The 23,859-nt window shown below is 42.2% G+C and overlaps 2 protein-coding genes across 2 annotated transcripts; one reads left to right on the top strand and one right to left on the bottom strand.

Moving 5' to 3' along the window:
- Nucleotides 1–5,892, top strand: LOC109463452 (glutamine synthetase-like). Its single transcript, XM_019760276.1, has 6 exons — nucleotides 1–120; nucleotides 1,342–1,523; nucleotides 3,118–3,426; nucleotides 4,035–4,162; nucleotides 4,519–4,718; nucleotides 5,199–5,892. Exons 2-6 carry the CDS (start codon nucleotides 1,352–1,354, stop codon nucleotides 5,497–5,499), a joined length of 1,110 nt encoding a protein of 369 aa, XP_019615835.1. The 5' UTR covers nucleotides 1–120; nucleotides 1,342–1,351; the 3' UTR covers nucleotides 5,500–5,892.
- Nucleotides 5,893–8,790: 2,898 nt separating this feature from the next.
- On the bottom strand, nucleotides 8,791–19,517 carry LOC109463459 (glutamine synthetase-like). The gene is made up of 8 exons (XM_019760284.1): nucleotides 19,335–19,517; nucleotides 16,837–17,021; nucleotides 16,330–16,491; nucleotides 15,487–15,633; nucleotides 11,830–11,957; nucleotides 10,330–10,529; nucleotides 9,625–9,780; nucleotides 8,791–9,463 (listed from the first exon to the last, which is right to left on the bottom strand). Exons 2-8 carry the CDS (start codon nucleotides 16,952–16,954, stop codon nucleotides 9,337–9,339), a joined length of 1,038 nt encoding a protein of 345 aa, XP_019615843.1. The 5' UTR covers nucleotides 16,955–17,021; nucleotides 19,335–19,517; the 3' UTR covers nucleotides 8,791–9,336.
- Between the last annotated feature and the right edge of the window lie 4,342 nt (nucleotides 19,518–23,859).

The following is a 23,859-nucleotide window of genomic DNA, read 5'->3' as shown; positions in this document are numbered from 1 at the left end:
GCCGAGCATGATCAGGCGTGTTCACGTGAACAGCACACAGAAAGGTTTCTTCCACCATTCCTCGGTGTGATTCATTCCAAGTTTGACTGCGAGCGGAGTCGTACCGTAACTAACAAACAGGTAAGTTGTCTACCCTTTTGTGTGACAATTTTCATATTTTGCCTATGTATTAATGTTTACAGGTCTTCCAACATTTTAAAACTAGTGCTTGTACGATTATTGTTGTTTTGACTGGTTCTGTGTCGTTATAATTTGCCAGACGACGGCTTGGCTTGGTCAACTTTATGTCTCAGGATATGCGTGTTGACCAGACGGAAATTTTTGTATGGCCAAAGTCCACGTTTTACGTAAATGGCCTGGCTGCGATAGCGTACTGTCTGGAGAACGGGGCTTTAAAATCGGGTGCGTGTTCGGCTTGGGAAGAATGGATATACCGCCTATTTCTCTAATACTGGCGGCGGCTTGCACTTGGCGGAAATAATTTGGCGGGCAAACTTGTACCGCCAAAAATTATCGTCAGGTGAAGCCGCTCACTGATAATTGATTTATTCTCTGCAAAAGTATTTTCCAAATGTGGTCTGACGTTTATGTACCTGAACCTCAAGCTGAAGTCCTTTTGTAAATTTTAATTTTCAGGCAGAAAGTCGTATTTTTTTATTCCAGGACAGAAAAAAAAACGAAAAGCTTCTTACGCTTCACTGAGTAGGATAGTTCAACGTGACCCAGAATAATTTTGGCGACTAGAAACCCTTGCTTAGAACAGTTAAGACACAGCAACTATACCATCATATGCAACATTTTATTGAAATCCCTGTCACACACTTTCAGACTGCTGCCAAATATTTCTACCGGTACATGTACTGTGCCGTAGTCCGTAGCTATAATATGTTCACGTGGAGGAAAATTCCACGTTCTACTGTGAATCACTGAAGTGTCACATATACGCATATAATGTGACAATATATCGCTATCATGGCCGACAACATTACCTTACGACAATAGAAATTTTTTGAAGGAATGATTCATATATTTTTATCAACATGGCTGCACCAAGCACATTATAGAATTATTTAGCTTCGTCTAATTTTTTGTTTCCTATAGACTACTAGTAGTATTGAATTTGTCTTCACTCTTTTACATATCAATTGATAGTATTTAAATACCTGTTCAGATACAGATTCGGTTAGGTTAGACACTGTCAAAAAGTAGTATTGGATCATCTGACAGTCTTAAAAAGTTATTCAGTAGTTGTTAGTTTTCTTGTGTGTATTAATTAATCTTATTACCTGGATGTCTAACCTTCATAATTTTTTTGACACATCTCTATTTTATAATTTCTAGAAACAACAAGATGGCGTTAGCACTAACACCTTCGGCTGCCACCAACAAGTCGGTCCTAGACCGCTACATGAAGCTTGACCAGGGAGAACGGGTTCAGGCCATGTACGTGTGGGTTGACGGCAGTGGTGAGGGACTGCGTGGAAAAACAAGAACACTGGAAACAGAGCCAAAGGATATTAAAGGTTAGTTGGTATTTAGTTATCATTTAAAGCTCTGGGTAATTTTGCTTTCAGGGCAGTAGAACTGGATTTTCACACTCAAAAGTCAATTTGTCAGTGACAGTCAGTCCCTTGAGTAAAAGCGGAAAATACACTAGTACTAGTAGTGGTCATTTCATGGACTAGAGAAAGTTAGATACATGACTTGAGGTGCATTCAGTATTTGAGGTGGATTCAGTCAGTCAACACCCCACAACCCCCAGCTCAAACAGCATGATGCAATACCCTAATTTATTCGGCATTGTGGGAATTTTGCCTCTGTGCAGTGTGTAGATAACAGCTGATTTCCCCGGCTTGTTTGTCACAGTGCTAACCCCCAAGGGACCTGTTTTTGCTGACCTGGCTCAGAATCGAGCTGGATGATGCAATCTTTAGGTGGACAAACAATTTTGTTTATGGGGAGGGCGTTGTGGTGTGTCCAGTTCAAACAGTTGAAACTGCCAACGGTCCGACCATTTGCGTCATCTGTAAGTCAAGTGGACACTAAAGCGACGGTTGCATCATTGTGAAGTTATTGTGAACCAAATGGTACCGACTTGACCGAAGTCCAAGTACTTACATAAGGATACCTACAATGAATGCACAAATGAACACAGCTGGACTATGGATCGATCTGCTTTCAATAGTGTATTTGCACAAAGCTAGAATCAGCTTCTTTCAAGGTTCAAAGTTTGTACTAAGATAAGACTTTCACTCTCAAGACAATACCTATTCACTCCACTTAGCATTTCAGATGTAAATTGTCTTCCTTAAACTAAAGAACAACTGCTAGATGCTAGACTAAATCCAGTTTAACAGCATGGAATTTTTGGCAAGGCACCTCATGTACAATGTAATTGTAGGCATGCATGTGACCCGGTTTTGACTGGTTTTCAATGCTCAAGGCAAAGTAAACTTTCCCACATAACTGCACAACAAAGCCGTCCCAACTGTTATCCCTGAGCTGTTCCAGTTTGTGCCGGTTCCTATGGTATCTTGTGATCTGTGTCCGGGTCTTGGGCAAACATCCTGATGTATGTTGCTGAAACAAGTGCCCCCTGTTTGAACTACAATTACTTACCACTGAGAAAAACACTGCAAAAATTATCCTAAATACATGTAATTTAATTGTAAAATATGATGTGTAGGTCATACTAGACAGTTTCTGGGTCTCAAATTTTCCCCTTTTTCGTTTGATGTAACAAGTCTGAACTGGCCCCAGAATGATATCATAAACAATTGGAGGAAGTTCTCTGAAAGTTGGGAAATGAGAAAGTAAATTGTTAAAGCCTTACCCTATATCACTGGTTTATCCAGCCAATTTTTTTTTTCATTTCAATTTTGTTTGACATCTTTGACAAAAACGTGAGGCATAATGCTGGAGGCACAACAGTTCTAATGGGTCCTAGAATATGTTCCTTGGGGAAGTTTTGAAATGCTGTTTCCTGCGACTGGTACACTAAGCTTAGTTTAGTGGTATGTTTCCCAATGGATTGTGAAAAAATTTTGTTTGAAGCAAAATTCTTTAGATGGAAAGTGGACTCAAGCTAGAAGATTGACTTTAAATTGTTGGTTCCAGAACTCCCAACCTGGAACTTTGATGGCTCCAGCACAGGACAGGCCGAGGGCTCCAACAGCGACATGTACCTGAAGCCTGTGGCCATGTTCAGAGATCCCTTCCGTCTGGGGAAGAACAAGCTGGTTCTGTGTGAGGTCTTTAAGTATGACTGGAGGCCAGCTGAGACCAACCACCGTCTCAAGTGTAACGAGGCCATGCAGGCATCGTTCGACTCCCACCCGTGGTTCGGAATTGAGCAGGAGTACACCCTCCTGGACCACGATGGACATCCCTTCGGCTGGCCCAAGCAAGGTTTCCCCGGACCCCAGGGTAGGTGTTGAAATTCTATTTCAGGCTTGGACAAATTTAAAAATCCACTTTCCCTGCCAGGCAAATGCATGGTCATTTTTGATGCCCCAAAACAACTTTTAACATGCAAAATGACATTGAAATGACATTTTCATGCATTATTGATTGTAGCAAGGAAATTCTTTTTCATTTAAAAAATTGTAGTGAAATGTTGTTATCTCAATTAATTTGGACTGGAACAAATTAGTTTATGATTTGAGGTGTTATGTATTCAGTCAAACCCCGACATCCCCCAGCCAAAACAGCATGATGCAATACCTTAATTTATTCAGCATTGTGGAAATTTTGCCTCTGTGCAGTGCTTAGATAATAGCTGATTACCGAGGTTGTTTATCACAGCTGTAACCCCTAGGGACCCTTTTTTTGCTGACCTGACTGAATTGAACTGGTTGATGCAATCCTTAGGTGGGCATAGGGACATACTTTTGACTGAAATCTATATAATGTATCTTTTTTGGAAAAGAATGTGTTCTCCAAACACCACTATATTGGGGCATAAATTCGACTTTATCTTCATATGTGTTACTACATGTTGCAAAAGTGCTAACAAAGACATGACTGTATTCCAGGACCCTACTACTGCGGTGTTGGTGCCAACAAGGTGTACGGACGTGACATCGTGGAGGCACACTACCGCGCCTGTCTGTACGCCGGAGTCAAGATCGCCGGCAGCAATGCTGAAGTCATGCCTGCACAGGTCAGTTCCAGTCTGCTTCTCCTTTTTTCATTTTCTATGGTTGCGTTTTTGGCGGTATTTGTGAGTTTGGATTGGCATGACAACTCGGGATACTTTCTTTGAATGGATTGTCATGAAACTTGGTAGCTGGAGACCTAGAGAGTTATATTTTGGGGCCCCTGGTATAATAACCAGGGGCCCCAGTAATGCAGCCAAATCAGTATTGCGATCTGTACTTGTTATGGTCAACCCTTGAAGGGTTTTGGGTGGCAGATAGCTCTTGTTGTTGTTCATATGTACTAAAATTTGGCAGATTCTTTAGTGTTAGAGATATTTTATTACCTTAAAAACTTACTGATGTTTAATTTCCATTGCAGTGGGAGTTCCAAGTTGGACCGTGTGAGGGGATAGACATGGGAGACCACCTGTGGATGGCTCGTTACATCCTCCACCGCGTGGCCGAGGACTTTGGCGTCATCGTCACCTTCGACCCCAAGCCCATGGTTGGGGACTGGAACGGTGCCGGTGCCCACACCAACTTCTCCACACTGGGCATGAGGAATCCTGGTGGCATCAAGTATGTACTGTTCGTGTTGAAATGTTTGCATTAGTTTAATTTGAATGGCAACCTCATACATGGAAACCCTATGAATGTGTTGTGTAGTTTTTGTGTATTACAGACTTCAAACACTACAAAGTCCTAGTTTTCCCTCCCACCACAAAATAAACCACCACAGGATTTGTAACTCCATTGTTGTCTTAAGAATATTAGCAACGGATGTCACAATATGTTGGCGATCTTTGTTGTTGCTATTTCTTTACTTCTATTTGAGTTCCTGTAAATCACTTTATATTCAGGGTATGAAAATTTCAATCTGAGAAAAATTGACATGTAAGTGAAAGGTGCAGAAGACAGTTGGCGAATTGTTCGTGGTAATTATGAATTCATGGTAAAGCATATACAGTGATTTGCAGTAATTTCAGTAAGATAAAAGTATCTGCATGTAGATTATCGATACAGCAATGTCTAATCGGAAGTACTTTGTCTTGTCTTCAGGGACATCGAGGATGCCATCGAGAGATTGTCCCACAGACATGCGTACCACATCGCCATGTACGATCCCAAACAGGGCGCCGACAACGCTCGCCGTCTGACCGGTCTACACGAGACCTCCAGCATCCACGATTTCTCCGCAGGCGTGGCTAACCGCGGCGCCAGCATCAGAATACCCCGTCACGTGGGTGAGGAGGGCTGTGGGTACCTCGAGGATCGCCGCCCCTCATCCAACTGTGACCCGTACCTCGTTACAGAAGCAATTGTGCGTACAGTTACTCTGGGCGAGACCGACAAGAAGTAAACAGTAGCAACACTGGTGTAGAACAGCCCTCTCAAATCATGTTAACAGCCTTGTTTTTTTTAAAACTCTGTAATCCCTATAAATGACATGTATTTTGTCTGGTCAGCAATATGTGGACTTTTGAACAGTCCACTTGAAGTAAAAAGATCCAATTTAACTGGTACTGAAGTGATATGAAGTGTTTATTTTACATTGGAAGAACGTTGAAATGGGACCAGAATACTGATATGTTAATAGACAGGAGTGATATGTAATATTCTTCGTAAGAAATAAGGGGAATATCTTGTAAATATTGTTCTGGGATAGGGGGGTGTATTCAATATAGGTCATGTGTACATTACCTCAGAATAGGTGGGAGGGGGGTGTTGTCTACTAGCTGTATCATCTTAAGGTTGACCAGTCGAGGTTCACTAAATATCTGCACAGATGGGAACTTGTAAAATTACTTCTAAATGTCTGACAGTCTGTCTTAAGTACGGTATATGTTCGTCTAGCAGTAATTTGGTGCTGTCTAAATAGGGTATACCAATGTACAACACATGGACTCTTAAAAAGGGTTGCTGCTACCTGCAATATCCAAAACCAAAAACTGCATTGCTTGTCACTTCTGTTCGATCTACTTTACTGCTCTCAGCGGTGCAGGTTCATAAATACAGCAATTTTGTATCCTAGACCTAGGCTGGCTCTGCCATCTCTATATCTGGCTCTATGGTTTTGCTCTATTTATTTTACCATGTGTAGATCAGTTTTTACCTTCAAAGTTCATTTGACTGAAATAAACAAAAATATTACATTACATGGAAATGCTTTTGTTATTATGTTTGTGTCTTTTCACGTATGATTGGGCTGTGTAAGAGTTGTTGGAACCAAGGCTTAAGGTCATGAAGTGTACACAGAAGTGTATAATGTCCTCGTTGGAACATGGAACCTACATTATGTTGCAAATAATGTAAGAATATTGTCTCCCATAATTTATTCATAATAAATTTAAAAAAAAAAACAAATCCTCCAGAAAAAATTAACAGACGGCGTAGTTAGGCCGTAATTGATTTTAATTGCCAGGTCGTCGGAATGACGTCATCAGGTGCAGACGACAACAACAGTCAGCCATGACCCCAAAGGAATGTGTCCCTCCTGCGTAGTTAGTTACTCCCAACATAGGAATGTTTCTGTTCTCCTCAATATAAACTACCTGCGTTACTTAAAAACAATTTGAGAATGACCTTTTCGCACGTAACAGCCTTCCTTGACAATTGTCAAATAATTTACAAAAAAATTTGAAAATGTACTTCAATTTTAGAGGACAGAAAAAACGCACGATCTGGATCGAATACCAAGGCTAGGTAACGCCCCTAACGTCAAACACAGCCGGATATATGTAATCTCCAACCAGATCTTTAGGTGGGCGCGAGAGAGTATCAAATTGGCCAGGCAGTATCCATTTGCCGCCGAATGGATACTGTCTGGCTTATGGATACTGTCTTGCGACCACCGAAAGATCTGCTTGGAGACTACCAGAACACTGCCGACCATGGTTGTGAGTAGGTCGGTGGTTGGCTGGAGGTCGGCTAATATTAGCTAGGTTGCGACAGCCGACTGCGTTTAAAAATATCTAAAACATTAGGGTGTGGACGGATGGTTCGGTTCCACATCGTTTGCTGTCAAATCTGACTCAAAAGGTATACGTAGTTCAGACCTAAATCTGACCGGACTGCTCCCGAACTAAGGCCAACCAAGTGTTCGTTGGAAGGTTCAGAATGACGTTATATGTGACATAGACAGACCCACCCTGATCTCGTACTTGAAATGGCAAATGCCCATTGTGTTGTGTTCAATAACACACATTGTTTACAAGGAAGACAAACGCTATGTACGTCAATGCTTCCCACGTCACCATGATCGTGTGTAAATACCTACCCAGGCTAACTACCTGACGACATACTTTGACGACATTCTAGCAGTACGGCTCGTTCAAACATGCTCGAGGATATAAGTCAAAAACGACCCCCACCCTCTTCCGGATTTAATTCGTCAACATTCTCGTTCCGGTTGGGAATTGACGTGAATTCTATTGTATTGGTCCATAAATAATAGTACGTTCCGTATTAGCTGCCAACTAAATAGGGTTTCTACAACGCACTCCCCACCAACGTCGGCCGTATTGTCTCAGTAACGACATCATGCGTTTCATATCATAAATGCAACCAGAAGCCCACACCGTACACACTATGCTCTTACTCGAATAAAGGTTATACTTTGCCACAAGAAATATCCACTTTATTAGAACATTGTATCTATCATATACAAAAACGGCACGGTAGTACAGTAATGCACATTTTCATTTTGGTCCAATTAGTATTTTTCAACTTTCACAGACACTTAGTTCACAGGGCTCGAAATACTGGATGCATATGCACCTTAGTGCAGGTGAAATTGGAGCTGCACAGGTATTTCTGATGTCTACCTGCACCTAACCTGCACTGGTCCATGTACTGTGTTTATATATGTACATGTGGGTGTATTTGTATTTGCCGCATTGACTGTTACCACCAATAAAGTATAAAGAAATAATGAAAATAGTTTTTGAACAGTTTTTAGTATATATAGTATGATCAATACTTCTTAATAAAGTCTGAGTGGTACAGGTAAATTTATCTGGTGCAGGTACCTACACTAGTGCAGGTATGCTGAAAACAGTATTTCGAGCCCTGAAATCCGAGATGTTGGCAACATTATTTGTCCATTTGCGCCACGACAGGGACTTCAGATAGTTTAGAGGTAATAGTTATTTCACGTGTTCTACATTTGACATCGTCGTTCGAATTTCATTCACACAAATAGCATAAAATGATGCATTTCTACAAAACATGTTTTTTTTTCGAATTCAGTGCTAGCTAAAAATGTGTGTTTGTATGTATATGTAGAGAGAAGTCATAGATTTCCCTGACAGAAACTATATGACGCAACTTCATGTAACTATTGTCCGTCATGCTGCTGGAGGTTTAAATCAAACTGCCAGGTAAATTTGTAACGTTCGTGCATGTATAACTCGTGTATTTTCGATACACTAGTATATATACTATATATAGCACTAGTTTACTCAGTTTAGATATACAAATGTGTATCCGGCTTCAACCAATCAGCATAGAGGTTGTGAGGTCACGTGTCAACAATACAATTACACGATTTTAGACGACCTGAATATATATGGTTTCCACCGGCTCATCTTTTTTGGGACAAATCAGGGACTACACTGCTAGCGTAAGAATCTCAAGACTCAAGAAAGGCGGTTCAACACTCGTGTGTTAGGTCTAGTGGTGTTGATGGTTATGTGTTGAGACGTGAGATAGTTGCAGATCCTTTTAAATACCGTCCTCTTTGCAGAGTTAGAAATTGGCACAGAGACACACACATGTATAGTTGGCCATATCTAAGCTTATCAACGTATTCATTACATACAAAAAATCAAATATACAATCACAAAAAGTAATGTAACCCATGCACTTCATTTCTCGTTGTTATTCGACGTATGTTATAAGAGTGAATACATCCTCGCTCGCTATGACATCACATTTTTTCACGTAAAATGACGTCAAGTAAAACCCGGTCACATTTGTCGTACAATCGTCGTACGACCGTCGTACATATGATCGTACGATCGGAAACTTGAGAGGATTCTCGGGGAAAATCGAGCATTTGTCGTGCAAAATTCGTCTTAGGAAAAATCCGTCCTATATAGAATTGGCAGTTGGCTCTCTTGCAGCCTGCTTGAACACTTTACATCAGGATCGTACGACGGTCGTGCGACAACTGTGACCGCGCCGCACGACACCCTCACTAGTCCACTTCGTCCAGCAGGCAGGTCCGGACCAGCGCCTCTATGACGGCATACGGGTCACAGTTAGACCCCGGTCTGCGGTCCTCAAGGTAGCCCTTCCCGGCGTCCTGTACCGCTCTCGGTATCCTAGTACAAATATAAAGTAAATTTATATTTTAAAGGCGTCCAATGCAGTTTCAGGACGGCAAAACTAGACTTTTGTAATTGGCTCTGCCTACTTTGTTCAGAAACATGATGTTGTCAATGAGTCTGCAAAAGTTTAAATACAATGCAGTACTTCGACTTACCGCACGCTGGCGCTCCTGTCTGCTACACCGAAGGAGAAGCGGTCCATGCTGGACGTCTCGTGTAGCCCCGTCAGACGCAGCTCGTTGTTCTTGCCGTATTTCCCGATGTGGTGTTTGTGGCGGGCGGCCAGCTTCTCACATGCCTCTGTTATGAATCTGCAAATTGATATATTCGTTATGTAAAATTCTGTAAAATTTTGTAAAATTATGTAACATTTTCGATTTTGCATTGTGGAAAATCATTTACAATTCGATTTTTTAGTGCACATGTAACTTTATTATTAAGGATTAATTAAGTCATATGTGTATGTTTAATGCATTTGCCGATTGCTGTAAATTGCAATAGAATAGAAAACAAAAATAATATATGAAGATAACATTTGCAAAGCAAATGCATAATGTTTACCTTCACCTGGTCTAGCCCAACAAACTACTGCACTGTTTATTCTTACTCAAAGTCAAATACACTCATATGTGTGGTGAGCAGCCTCTCCAACTCTGTTCTGCTACATAATGTAACCCAACACTACAGGGTGTTGCTGCAGCACCAGTTACTATGGCAACGGACGTCTGGTTCAGGTCATTGTCACTTATTTGTTTGAAACAGAAGAAGATGAACAAAAATAAACTAAGCAAAAACAATATGTTTCCTTCTGCAAAGGTAAACAATACTAAACATGATAGAATATGACCGGTCCTACTTACTTGAGTCCACCCTCTCCCCTCATCTCCTTGGTGCTGAAGTTGATGTGAGCCCCGGCGCCGTTCCAGTCGCCTGACACGGGTTTGGGGTGGAGACTGACCACGGCACCGAAGTCCTCCGCTACCCTGTCCAGGAGGAACCGCGCCATCCACATGTGATCCCCCAGGTCCACCCCGACACTCGGACCTACCTGGTACTCCCACTGTGAACATGGAACAGACTTTCTTTAAACTAGAAAGGTAACATTTGGTTAACATGCACATAGTTTAGCCCAACAAACAACAGTTCTGTTTCTTTATCCAGTAATACATTTTGAATTTACTACAAGACAAGCTCTGTTTATTCTTACTCAAACACATTGATAGTGACCAGCCCCTCCAACTTGCTACATAATGTCATCACATGGCGTCTGCTACAGTCTGGTCCAGGTTATTGAACTTATCTAGTGTTTGAACATGGAGGTACCTCCATGGTTTGAAGAAGAAGAAAAGGAGCAAAAACGTAACAATATTTTCCTTTGATCGGTTTTACGCATCCCAAAGTAGATATCGACCTTCAGTGGCAAACTCGTGAAGGTTCAGAGTGCAGATTCAGTCGCACAGCCTTTGGAAACCGGTGAAACCGTCACAATTTTGCCCCCTAAGATGTGATTGGAGACTACATATCACGTATTGTGCACGTGAGCTGCGTTGTGTCTAAAGCCGGAGTCACAATGTCAACGACCTTCGGCCGAATTTGTTGATCGATTGTCGACAAAGAATCGCTGAATTTCAAAAATCCGCGAGAGAATTGAACGCTTTTCTTCTTCGGCTGAAAATAGACCCTATGACAATGGGTTCAGCTAACGTTAGAAAACACTCTGACGTCCACATTTAGGCCACGCCTACCTTTCTATATGAATCGGAACGAATTTGAGTTAAATTGGAGTCAAATTTGATCTCTGAACACGACCGAACGCTGCTTACTTAGTTCCGGATGGTTGGCGCTGACTTACGGTCAAAAATCAACCAACTACATGTATGATCGAACCTCCCTAACTAACCTCCACTCACGAATGTTTTAAACGCTGATGAAGCCGAACCGTACGTAGCCGTACAAAGCCGTACAAAGAGACATGAACTTTCGTTCTTTCCTAGAGCGATTAAGTTGTATAAGAACTGAACTCTGTTCATCACGAGTGTTTTGTATTTTTAACTGGTTTTTAATTATGCTGCTTTTAATCGTTGTCTTCATGTTGATAGCTTTTACTGTATTGTCATCGTATTTCATGTCACAGTTTGAGAGCTTTTAATGTAATTGTCAACGAATTTCATGTCACATTTTCTGTGAATCTGTGTACATGCCAGTTGATTTGAATAAAATTGAACTTGAACTTGAACTAGCCGAATTCGCCGAACGCCAGCCAACTTTACGCCGCCCCACTCCTAACCATGGTTGGCGGGGTTTCGGCTAGCGTTCGGGAGGCCAAATTCGTGAATGTGCGACATTGGCTTGACTCTGACCTGTGAAGGCATGACTTCGGCGTTTGTTCCTGAGATGTCGATGCCTGCGTACAGACAGGCCCGGTAGTGCGCCTCCTCTATGTCCCTCCCGAACACACGGTCTGCACCCACACCGCAGTAGTACGGACCTACGGAACAACACAGGATAATGTGATATAGGAACATGGCAGGATAACCATTTTCGAAGTTGAACTGTGATACCATAACCAATGCCCACCTACCAAATACCCGTTCACAATATAAGTTTGAAAAACTTGAGTGTACCGTTACCACGTCTTGTGATTACATGTTGGAAATTATTTAAAGAAATACCCATTCACAGCTTCTCGATTTATGCTGAACACGTACAATCAACAAACTCATAAAAAGCCCGCTGCAGTACCTCTGGAAAAAGACAGGTAGACCATTTTTTAACTTGGCCTTCATTTCTACAACATCTACTCTCGTGGCTTGTTTTTAGTCTCTACCAGACGAACTACGCTGGCTATAATATAGGAGAATATTTGCCGGGGGAGTTTGGCCGCCTTGGGGTTTGACTATGCCGCGCAGTTAGGGAACGAAACTACCTCCCCGCGGCCGGACTCCCTTGGCCAATTTTGCCGAATTCTACGATCCGTATTCCCGTAGAAAGGCCTGGTGGAGGCTAGCTTGTTTTGGGGCTATCTTAAACGTTGCAAGTTTGAAACAATGACGAAAATGTGCCAAGAAATGGAAGTAACTTAATACCAGGCAGATTTTCTCATCAAAATATTTTGTTTTGCCACCCTGAATTGCATTCAAGTGTGTCTGTATTTGGTGCCGTTCACACGATGTATTGTATTGTATACAGGTGTACAAAAGTCCGTTATAAGTCGCTGTCTCAGTGATATACAATCCACTAGTATGTGACCCCAATAAGGTTTTGTTGACATTGAAAACTGCCACAATGCAAGGTCACGAACCTTAGTTATAATCCGCATGGACATCAAACAGCATCGCACACTTGTGATACGCCCCTTTTCAGGGCCAGGTCACACTTGTCGTGTGGCCGTCGTACAATCGTCGTACGAAATCGTGCCTGGGTCGTACAAAATTCAGCTGTCTTGTTACGAAAAAAAGCTATCCGAGATCCCTATCGGTGGTTGGCTTGAAATGTTTACCACATCAAAATCGTACAGCGGCCTGTGACCGCTTTTTGTAAACCATCATGATATCTTGATATTTAATACTACTTCAAGTTAATAACCTCTGTCAGTAATCGTTATGGAAAAGTTCCCAAAGGACGTTGGTTCGGCATTAATTACAGTGAGTCTGCCAACCTGTGGATTTGAGTAAAACTAGAAAAAGGAGATTTCAAACCTCCGGAAAGTATTCAAAGATTTTTGTCAATTTATCATTGGCGCAGTCAAATAGATTATCTGACGTATTTTAAACGCGCCTGATATAACAGGAACCTTGTAGGCTGAGATCTTGTCCTGACACGCCTTGATTTGTGTGTGTGGACTCCCTCCCAGTCTGTCAACATGACCTTAAGGTCAATCTGCGGTCTCTGCGGTAACAATATCTCCCCCTAATGTCATTCTATTGTATTTAAATGCGGGCACAGGCAAACACACGCACACACACATTCACACACATGCATACACGCACATATATATACGCACGCGCACGCACGCGCAAACACGTATGCACACACACATGTACACACACACACACACACAAACACACACACACATACACACACACACACAAACACACACACACACACATACACCGGAGATCCCTAGCCTACTCTGGCTCTCTTGTATGGAACGCTCTTCCGCAGCATGTTAGAGCAGCACCTACTCTTAGAACCTTTAAAAGACTGCTAGTATCGTAACTGACTGGACGACTTTGGACACAACGACTTATGAGTTATTTATTAGTTATTGCCATTTTGTTTATTTATTTACTTTGTGTGAGTTACCTTATGTTTAAAAAATATTACTTTGTTTTCATTTGTGAGCAAGTAGTATTTATGTTATGACCCCCTGACACTCCTCCACGCTCGACCTCTATGAAAAGCGGCCGAAATAGCGGCCGATTAGAGCATGTAACACTGTTACAGATCGAGTTGAAATAAAGGCTCAAACAAAATACACACACACACACACACACACAAACAAACACACACACACACACACACACACACACACACACACACACACACACACTGGCAATACAACACCTTACTCACTCACTGACGATCAACCAAAATGAAGATATTTTCATTTCATTCATTCATTTTAACAATAGACCACACTCAGTCTTTTTCATGTGTTTTTCAAGTGTCCCTGGGTACATAAAACTAAATTTCAAAACGTAGAACTTATTTTCAAATCAAAACTGTCATCTTTCAGTCCGTTTTGAAATGTGTTACATAGCAATATACCGGGGTTTCACTGAAAATGTCCCGATATAACGCCGTTATATGAGCAGGTGTCCTGGTCTGAACTCCTGAACTATGGCCGGGTGTTCTACGTGCTACAGACCGGCACGGTCAGGCTTCACGTGTTCCGTGCGTGGCGCCTGACTGGACTTTGTCCTGGTCTAGAAATAGCCAGGCCGACACATTGCCGTCAAATTTACTCAGGTGATCAAATATCAACAAGAACATTGATTAGAAGCGTCAGTAATAGCTTGAGCGAAGGAGAATATTCGACATTTGGGTGTGGGAAAGGGAGGTGTATTTGTCATGCATTGTCTTGCTCAAGGTCATTGAGACTTGAGTCAAATGCACAACTATAATGTCGTTTAAGAAAACTGTGTTTAGGTATTTTGTAGTATACGTACATGTAAATGCACTGGTGTTTTGTTGTTGTTGTTGTTGTTTTGTTAGGCACAGTCAACTTAAGAAGTTTACACAAATACCTCAGACAATAGTGAGACCAGAATCATTTAATACCCATAACTCTGCCAGGTACCATGCGAACGTACGGGCACAACCAAGTCCAAGTTGTTTTGATTTTATATGGATGACATCCTCTGGAACCCCGTAACTGATGGGAGCATGCAAATAAAAAGTTTGCCAAAAATTGTCTTCATTATGAAATCTACGTGGTCATGAAGGTTGAACAAAATGGCTACTAGTAAACACACAGAGTATGGTATGGCAAATAATAGACTCTTCATTTTCATTTCTTCTCATTTTCTTCTTTTCGAATTTATTTTGGTATTCTACGACATTAGTATCGTTTCCCAATATTTACTGGCACTTATGGCATATATTAGATAATTTTGCAGCTGCTTTGTATGTATATGATTTATAGTATGGTCGAAAACTTGCGCGCGGATGTCATCTATTTAAAAATCAAATCAGCACGGCCTAAACACAATACTGTAAAACACTTTGCGGTAGCAAAAGTTCGCGGTCTGAGACATATTCGCGGAACTATACGTTCGCGGTAGTGGCAGGTATACATGTAGAAGAAAGAAAGTCGGTGAATCATTTATTCGCAGTAATTAAAAGATTCGCACCACAGAAGTGACCGCGAGAACCACGAATATAAAAGTACCACGAAAAATAATTTCGGCGGTCAGTGACCTCCTTTACAGCGCAACAAAGAAGAAACATGTGAAAAAAAGAAAAGAAGGAAAGAAGAACTACAAAAGAAGGACTGGGAAAGAGAGAATGTTCACCTTGCGGCCCAGGGAAGCCTCGTTTCGGCCAGCCAAAGGGTTGTCCATCCACATCCAGCAGTGTGTACTCCTGCTCCATCCCGAACCATGGCTCGTGGTGCATCACGGGAATCATCGCGTCCATACACGACTTTCTTCTGTTACTCTCTAAACAAGAACAAAATTCATCAGCTTCTCTTTGGCTATTCCTAAATCCTGCTCTTTGCAAGGTTATGCTAATGAACTACTTAATATGCAATGTCCGTGTTTAAAGTAAAACTTTTGTTCCAACACAAAAGGGTAAATGTTCTCATCTAGAGCAATCGACCAGTCACTCTGGTCTTCCTCAGTAGACTGACCCAGTGAAGCTTGTCACGTGGGTTCTCGGAAGTGTGACGTCAACATTGGGTAAAATGTATATGTGGTAAGCGATGTCGGCCCCCGTCGCGGTTGACGCCACACTTCCGAGAACCCACGTGACAAGTCTCACTGGGTCAGTCTACTGAGGAAGACCAGAGTGACTGGTCCAAAGCTCTAGGTGAGAACACTTACCTTTTGTGTTGGAACAAAACTTTTAACTTTTTAAAAACATCCCACACATTTAACTACCGACACAGATGAACTTTCATGATAATGCAATATGACACATGAACGGACAATAGACATACTCATTTTCAACTAACTGAGGAAAGTCGTGTAAAGTGCCTATGGAATAAGCGCACAAGATCGGTGGCATGGCAGGATGCGAACAGGATTCGATCTCGGGACCTCTTGGTCTGAACGCTCTGTCGTTACGCCATACGACCCCACAACCCCCCTGTACTTGTTGTCTTGTGGAGTTGAAAGAAAAGACCATTCCCAAACCTGCTGGCTGCATATCCTGGTCGTACACCTCACACAGCACCAGTTTGTTTTTCCCCAGTTTGAAAGGGTCTCTGAACATGGCGACCGGCTGGAGATATCTGTCGCTGTTCTGCCCTTGCGCCTGGCCTGTGCTCGACCCGTCAAAACTCCATTGTGGAAGTTCTGGAAAATGGAAATGAATTCAACTAGAAAGGTACCATTTGCATATTTATTATATCCCTTCACATGAGGACGATCCTAGCCTAACAGATTATTGCTCTGTTTATTCTTAATTTACGCAAACACATTCATGTATGTGGCGACCAGCCCCTCTAAGTCCTGTAACTTGCAACATAATGTAACCCAACACCACATATTTTACAGCATCATTGTAAGGCAAACTCTCATAATGTGCTAGCAAGCGCTTTACTTCGTGTACGGAAATAGCCTAATAGATATTTGTAATGTCAATTACGATCACAGGTGAGTTCATTCACTCGTGTAAGACATGTATATTTTGAACCTTACCTTCAGGATGGCTGGGCTCGAAATTAACCGTCTTGGTCTTGTACCTGAGTGCCTCCCCTGTACCGTCTATCCACACGTAAGACACCTGGACTTTCTCGTCTGGCTGGGGTAAACTCATGTACTTGTGCAGAACGGATTTCTCTGTTATGGAGGACTGGCCAACCTGCACCGCCACACTGTAAGGTCTGGGAATACAGGGGGCGTGGTTAAACATGTACCGGCACACTGTAAGGTCTGGGAATACAGGGGGCGTGGTTAAACATGTACCGGCACACTGTAAGGTCTGGGAATACAGGGGGCGTGGTTAAACATTTACCGGCACACTGTAAGGTCTGGGAATACAGGGGGCGTGGTTAAACATGTACCGCCACACTGTAAGGTCTGAGAATGCAGGGGGGCGTGGTTAAACGCACCGCCACACTGTGAGGTCTAAAAATGCAGGGGGCGTGGTTAAACATGCATTTATCCGCAGCGGCGAAGATTTGAAGAGAGTTGGGTATCTGTTGATGGACAAGGTTGTGACCCGACATGCTCTAAGTGGTAGGATGTGGTTTTTGAGGTCGCCAGGAATGTGTACTGTTTAATCATGATATGAAACATAAACCATGGTGTAATACCGTTATAATATACGTAATAACACGTAATGATCAATTCTATGACGTACATGATTATACAATACAGTTCCAATACATTCACGGATACCTCAAACACTTCCCGGAAATCTGAAATATATCTCCGATTAATCTTCCTTTGCCTTTTGGTTGAAAAAGTTACTCCTTCCATTATCACTCAGTACCTAAGGCAAGCCATGAACAAACTGTGACAACCACGTAGCAATACCTTGAGCCTAATCCTTGGGGCATATGACGCTTGCCAAAACAATTTAGGCCAAAGCAAGTAAATTTTATGGATGACATCCTCCACAGACTCCAAAATGCGATAGTGCGAAAAAATACTAGTATTACAGTAAGGCGGGCAAGAAAAACAAGATTCGCACATTTTCAAATTTTGTCACTGAAATTTTGCAAAATAAAGGTTTTCTAATTCAACCACTGTACAAATGGTTTTGATTCAGTAGGAACATCACACATAAAATGAATGAAATACATCACTGCATCAAAGTAAAAGACAAAACAATAAATTTATATAAATCAGAGCCCTGTCTTCTCTTCATATCTATCTACCGTCCACGTTCCGGCATGGCAACAGACATCTTTCGGCATGTTGAGCACTGTCAGAGGGCAACGATTTTTTTTCCCAAAATCATGCAGGTGCAAAGTAATGCGCGCACTGATGTCATCCCTAAAATGACTTGCTGTGGCCTTACTTACATTCTGCAAAGGGGGTGGGGTAAGGTTGGGTGAGGGTACACATCTAAAATTAACAAATGGATCAACCAATGATAATGTTTAATGCCACTTTAAATATGCAATTTTTATTACACATTTAATACATTTTAATCATGGGTTCGAAATAACTACAACGCTACATATTATCATTTGAGAAACTGATAACGGCCAATAGAAATATAAAATCAACAATAGTATCTCTATAAGCTACTCTAGTAAACAGAACTACACCTAGTTATTCAGTTCATTGTGTAGTCATCAAGCTTTTCCCTCTCCCAGATGACAAACTGACACGAGTAATCATTAAGTTAATAGGTTAGTTATTGATTTATTGACCCCATGGTACGTAAGAGAGAAAGACCCGCTCTCAAGGGGAGGTTCAGTTAATTCTAAGGGGAAGGGAAGGTCATGAACTGCTGATGTCAAGGTCATATCATGACAACATTAATATTCATATCATTCCAGATTACGTGAATTACGCTTGTTTTACATATTAGGGAAGATTAAACTGTGAACGATTTAATAATCATTGAACGGAACAAACGCGACCCTGACGACATCAATGAACGGTCCCTCGTGACAACCGCACGTCCCATGGCCAATGTCATCTTCGCTTTTCGCGCCGGTTCATTTTGCTTTCCACTTTTATGACATCTCCCCTACATGAGCTCTAGCAAACCCACGCCCCACCCCCTTACCCCTAAAAATAACGTCCCGCCGTTACCAACAGAGGCATGACTCCCGGATGTTTCGGTATTTGCAGGCGGTTTGGGGGTCCTGCCTGCTGCCATTGTGTGTACGTGGCAATGGCGGAGAGAAAGCCCTGTGACTAATAGTAATACCCAGACCTGGCTTATGCCCCAGTTCCGCGCTTCCCAAACTATGACCTCAACTCATGCACTAACCATCTACCTACAGCTGTTTCTTAATTACATTTCAAATTTTGACCAATCGTAGCAGACAAGTGACAAGAACTGTCAGTGCTAACCTTCGTTTGATTGACAGATGAATTGTACGACAAAGCAATGACACCATTGAGGTCGTTTCCCAACTTATTATTTCTCAAGAGCTGGACTTGATAAGGACATTTCTAAGACTCACGCACAATTAAACACGATAAGTTTGAGAATGTGAGGAATATTGTCTTACCTGTGAGATGACACCGTGAGCCATCTTGTTGCCACCTTTCTCACGCCCCCCACCCACCCCGGGCTCTCAGAATCCCGAGTATAGCCGTACAGACAACCATGGTCAGCCCGCCCCTTCGAATGCCCGCGTCCCGTGAGAGATTCCGACGTGTGCCGGCAAGCTAGTGTGACGAAACGGCAGGTCGCTCCGGCTCTGGGGGTTGATCATTAACTGCTCATGTTTGCTAACGCGTGTATACACCACGATCAGCTGATGTCAGCTTGTACACACACACACAGAGAAGACACTCTCTCAAGGTTGAATGTATTTGAAGAACGAAAAACTGTACGTAGAGCATTCGAACGTTCTATCGAATATCGTTCGTGTTTAGAAACCAGTTCCAACCAGCTTCGACCTGAGAGAGGGGTCATGTAAAATCATGTTCCATGTAATTCCTGAATTTTTAACCCCAGCCCCAGTACAGGGTCTTTCTTGACCTAACCAGATCGGGAGTATCCGCTTTGAATACTGATGGCCACTACTACCAGGACGGTTTTTTCCGTGACGTCAAGCATTATGTAACGTGTGGAAATACACGTACGCGTAGAAGACCTTGAATTCGTTAAAAAAACTAGGGCTTGCAACTGTGGCAAGCGATGTAATGTTCCCAGTACTGTTACTCGTCCTATCGTCCCAAGGGGTTATGTAACATCCTCTAGGAATAATATTTCTTAGGCTACAGCAGGTAAATTGTATGAATGACATCAATATCCTTCACAGACTCTAAAAATGATGGATAGAACGAAAATAAAAGGTGGGCAAAAAAAACAAGATTCTTGCATTTCCAAATTCTGATATCATAAACCTTGTTGAACAAGAATTGAGGTGACAAACACGACATCACGACAACAGGTCTTTTATTCCTGTATTCAACAGTATTACCTGTCCTTGTAGATGTGTATACTATATAATCTCGATTAAGTTGAACAATTTGTAGAAAAAGGCTTGTTGTACCATCATGAACATACAACTTCTACACTGGGTATTCATGTAACTGTTACTCACTGACTGACTCACTTTATTGTTTCTCACATATAGTAACAAACACATATGAGACGCCTTGTACTGTCAACACTTGGCATCAAACGCGAACAATTGTGCCTCAAGTTGCTGGATCCCTGATGGTCTCTGAACCGATAGACGTTTACTTTGCCAATTTTCGGAATGTTGTCCACTGTCGGAGGGCAATAAAATTTTATCATTCCCAAACCATACGAAAATTAATGCGCGCGCTGATGTCAACCATAAAAATTACTTGCCGTGGCCTTACTGCAAGTAACGCTATACTCATATCTGACACTGGCGTGTTAAATATTACGTTAATGAATAATATGATTTTTACTTCCGAAACTGTGAATGTATAGGGCAGATATTACACCAATACTAGCAGCAAAGAAAATGTGTGGATGTTATTATCTAAATATCAACACTTTGTCATGGAATACTTTATATATGATGTTTTAGGTAATGCCACTGGAAGATTTGGATATACCTAGGTAGATATGCCAGCTCTCACAATAAAAAAAGAAAAATAGCTAAATACATGAAAATTTGCTTTGTTATTAGAAAAGATACTGAAACCCACTTCATTTGTAACCTTTATCCATCAGGTGGATTTTATCTGTCACTTAAAAAACATTGTATTTAAAAAGAGTGGGGTCGTGTGGCGCAGCGGTAGCGCGTTCGGCTCGGGACCTAGAGGTCCAGGGTTCGATCCCCACCCATGTCACCGATCTTGTGCCCTTGGGAAAGGCACTTTACACGAATTTCCTCACTTCACTCAGGTGTAAATGAGTACCTAGCTTCGGTTAGGGACGTCCCTCGGATAGGACGTAAACTGGAGGTTCCGTGTTTGAGGAGAGCCACACCTTTCGAAAAAGAGTAGGGGCATGCCCCGGTGTGCGATGGTCCATATTCTACAGTGTAGCAGAATCATCAGCATGTTGATGTTGGCTACCTTAACCTCCAAGACCAAGACCAAGAGCTCTGATACAACACGCAAGGTGGAGTACCTTAGCCTCCTTCGCAGACTTCTGATGTGGAGGCGTTAATTTTTTTTCGGGGAGCGACGCGAGTTACTAGTATGTCGCGGGGACGGTTTTGCCGCCGAGGGACTTTGCCGAGGAGAGGCGGTTCTTCTGCGGGGTTCTTCTGCGAGGGAGGCTAGAAGTGCCTAGGGTATGTTGTATTGAGATATCTGTAAACACAGTGTTTCTCATCAACCTTTCTCAATCTCTACTCTACATCATTTTGACAATTGATTAATGACAACCCCATTCATTTGCCGGCATACATGCATATCTGGGGGTGTGCAAAGATGACCCTTGTTATCTCTGAAGGTCCCCTGCAAATAGAGATGAGTGCTCTGATTTGGACTGGATGCACCAGTTGATGTTATCCGCGTGTCTTTGTCGGTAAACAATGACCCAAATCCACGTGAAAACGTCCATTTGTCAATTTCAAACTCTTTGACCACCCAGACTGTTTTGAGTGCAGTGAAAACGTGTTTCAATAAAAAAAGCCCCTGTCACACATAGCCGAATATGGCCTCCCGAACACTACCGAACTCCCTACAACCATGGTTAGGTAAGTCGGGAGCAAGGTTGGCTGGCGTTCGGCGAGGTCGGCAACTGTTTGGTGTCGACGAGAGGTTCAGCCATGGTTGACTGATGTTCGGGGCGTCTTCGGAGGCCAAATTTAACTTAAATCTATTATAACCTCAAATTCAATCCGAATTTAACTTAAATCTATACTCTAATTCAATCCGAATTGCCTAGAAAGGTAGGCGTGATCTAAATCTGATCAGACTGCTCCCGAACTTCATCCAACCTTGACCTTGTGTAAGAATTAGGAGAGTAGAGACACTCCTGGTCCCGGGCCGGGGATCGAACCCACGACCACGACGCTCCTACCGATTCGGCTAAAAGGTCTAGACCCGTCGGCCGGATCAGTTGGTAGCGCCTATAAACCCCCACTGTTACACTTGGTTGGTTGTTGGTCTGGGAAGGTTCTGAATGTGTGATAGGGGCATGATGGTGCGGTCACATTGGTCGTACGCCGTCGTACGCACGATTTTGATTATCAAGGTAGTGACAGAATAATCTACGGACACCTAAGACAGCCTGGTCTTTCCCGGTAAGATATATGCACGACTGTCCCACGAATGGCCCCGATCATCGCACGACGACAGTACGACAAATAGGACAGCTTATTTTAGGAATACAATTCTTCATTTACAACATCATGGAAGTTATGTGAGTTAAGTAAAAAAAAATGAGCCGCCAGATTCTTGTCTTTTAGTACACGATCCTAGCAACTTATTCAAACATTATTTGTATAAACTTGGCCTTCACAAGGACCAGTTTTCAACCAGGAAAATAATGTAAACTGTTATTTGTTCCATGCTGCAAACAGCAGAAAAACAAAATAATTTTCACTGGAACTTGTTAGAAGTAATTTAGCACGGTTATGCCGATTGAGCGTGACTAATACGCCGGTAGTGTAAGGTCCTGCCCTAGCTTAGGCTTCAAAACAGACTCAGTCGTGCCATGCATACTAATCTCAAAGCAGATGTGAGGAGATCAATCTATTTCGGCCACAAATTGAGTAGGGAATTTCCTAGCTTCTACCAGGCTTCGGGAGGCGACAGAATGATCAACATGATGATCGTGGTCGCTATTAGGAAGAAGAAGAAGAAGAAGAAGAAGAAGAAAGAAAACTTTCATGCTGAAAATTGCAACCTGATGTAACCCAACATTAGTTACCATGGTCGAGGATTTTGAAGGTGGTTAGTTGTTTGAGTAAGAATTAACAGATTTCTATAGAGATTGCCCTCAAATGCGGGAAAAATTTAGCTTGTGTCAAAATGTGTGTAATATTTGACCGATACATGCATTCTCTAGACTTTCACACCTGGGATAGAAATGTTTTGAAATGTTCATTTGTACATTGAATAAACACAGAAAAATCTATAAAAAACGATTTTACTAAGTTACGTCCCCTGGTTACCAAGTAAGTTATGTTTTCCAGGAAAGGTCAGGAAAACTACTAAGTACCTTCACCCTGTAAACTTTACATTGCAGTAGCGACATCTGGCGAAATGGAGCTTAAGTGTGTGAGATTTTGTTTTACTAAAAATGACAGTTTTTTTCGCCACCTCTGGGATTTTTACGAGCGCATTTTCAAAGTGGCATCACCATGTTTTTATTTTGTTGAATTATTTTGCACATATAAGTACATATTTTGCTGGAATGATGCTTTTTTAACCGTTTTATGCGGCATTTCTTTGAGGGTCCCAGGGGAGATCTTTTAAGCGCAGCTGCCTCACCAAAAAGTAGGTTGATGGAGTAGAATCAAGCATTTGTACATTTCGTTATGAGAGAGAGATTTTATTATGAGAGAGGGGGGGAGGGAGGGGGAGAGAAGAGAAAGAGAGGGAGAGAGAAAGAGAGGAGAGAGAGAGTGTGAGAGAAGAGAGAGAGAGAGG

This window comes from Branchiostoma belcheri, unplaced genomic scaffold, assembly GCF_001625305.1.
Source record: "Branchiostoma belcheri isolate BF01 breed outbred unplaced genomic scaffold, Haploidv18h27 scaffold126, whole genome shotgun sequence".
NCBI lineage: Eukaryota > Metazoa > Chordata > Leptocardii > Amphioxiformes > Branchiostomatidae > Branchiostoma > Branchiostoma belcheri.
Note: the sequence above shows the minus strand (reverse complement) of the source record. Positions and strands in the feature narration are given on the sequence as shown.

What these genes read in the sequence shown, in the direction of transcription:
- LOC109463452 (XM_019760276.1), top strand. Translation starts at nt 1,352, where the DNA reads ATGGCGTTAGCACTAACACCTTCGGCTGCCACCAACAAGTCGGTCCTA. An exon ending in AGGTTTCCCCGGACCCCAGG is followed by an intron (nt 3,427 to 4,034) that starts GTAGGTGTTGAA and finishes ACTGTATTCCAG; the next exon opens with GACCCTACTACTGCGGTGTT. An exon ending in CTGAAGTCATGCCTGCACAG is followed by an intron (nt 4,163 to 4,518) that starts GTCAGTTCCAGT and finishes TTTCCATTGCAG; the next exon opens with TGGGAGTTCCAAGTTGGACC.
- LOC109463459 (XM_019760284.1), bottom strand. Translation starts at nt 16,954, where the DNA reads ATGAGTTTACCCCAGCCAGACGAGAAAGTCCAGGTGTCTTACGTGTGG. An exon ending in AGGCTTCCCTGGGCCGCAAG is followed by an intron (nt 11,958 to 15,486) that starts GTGAACATTCTC and finishes GTTGTTCCGTAG; the next exon opens with GTCCGTACTACTGCGGTGTG. An exon ending in AGGGGAGAGGGTGGACTCAA is followed by an intron (nt 9,781 to 10,329) that starts GTAAGTAGGACC and finishes ATCAATTTGCAG; the next exon opens with ATTCATAACAGAGGCATGTG.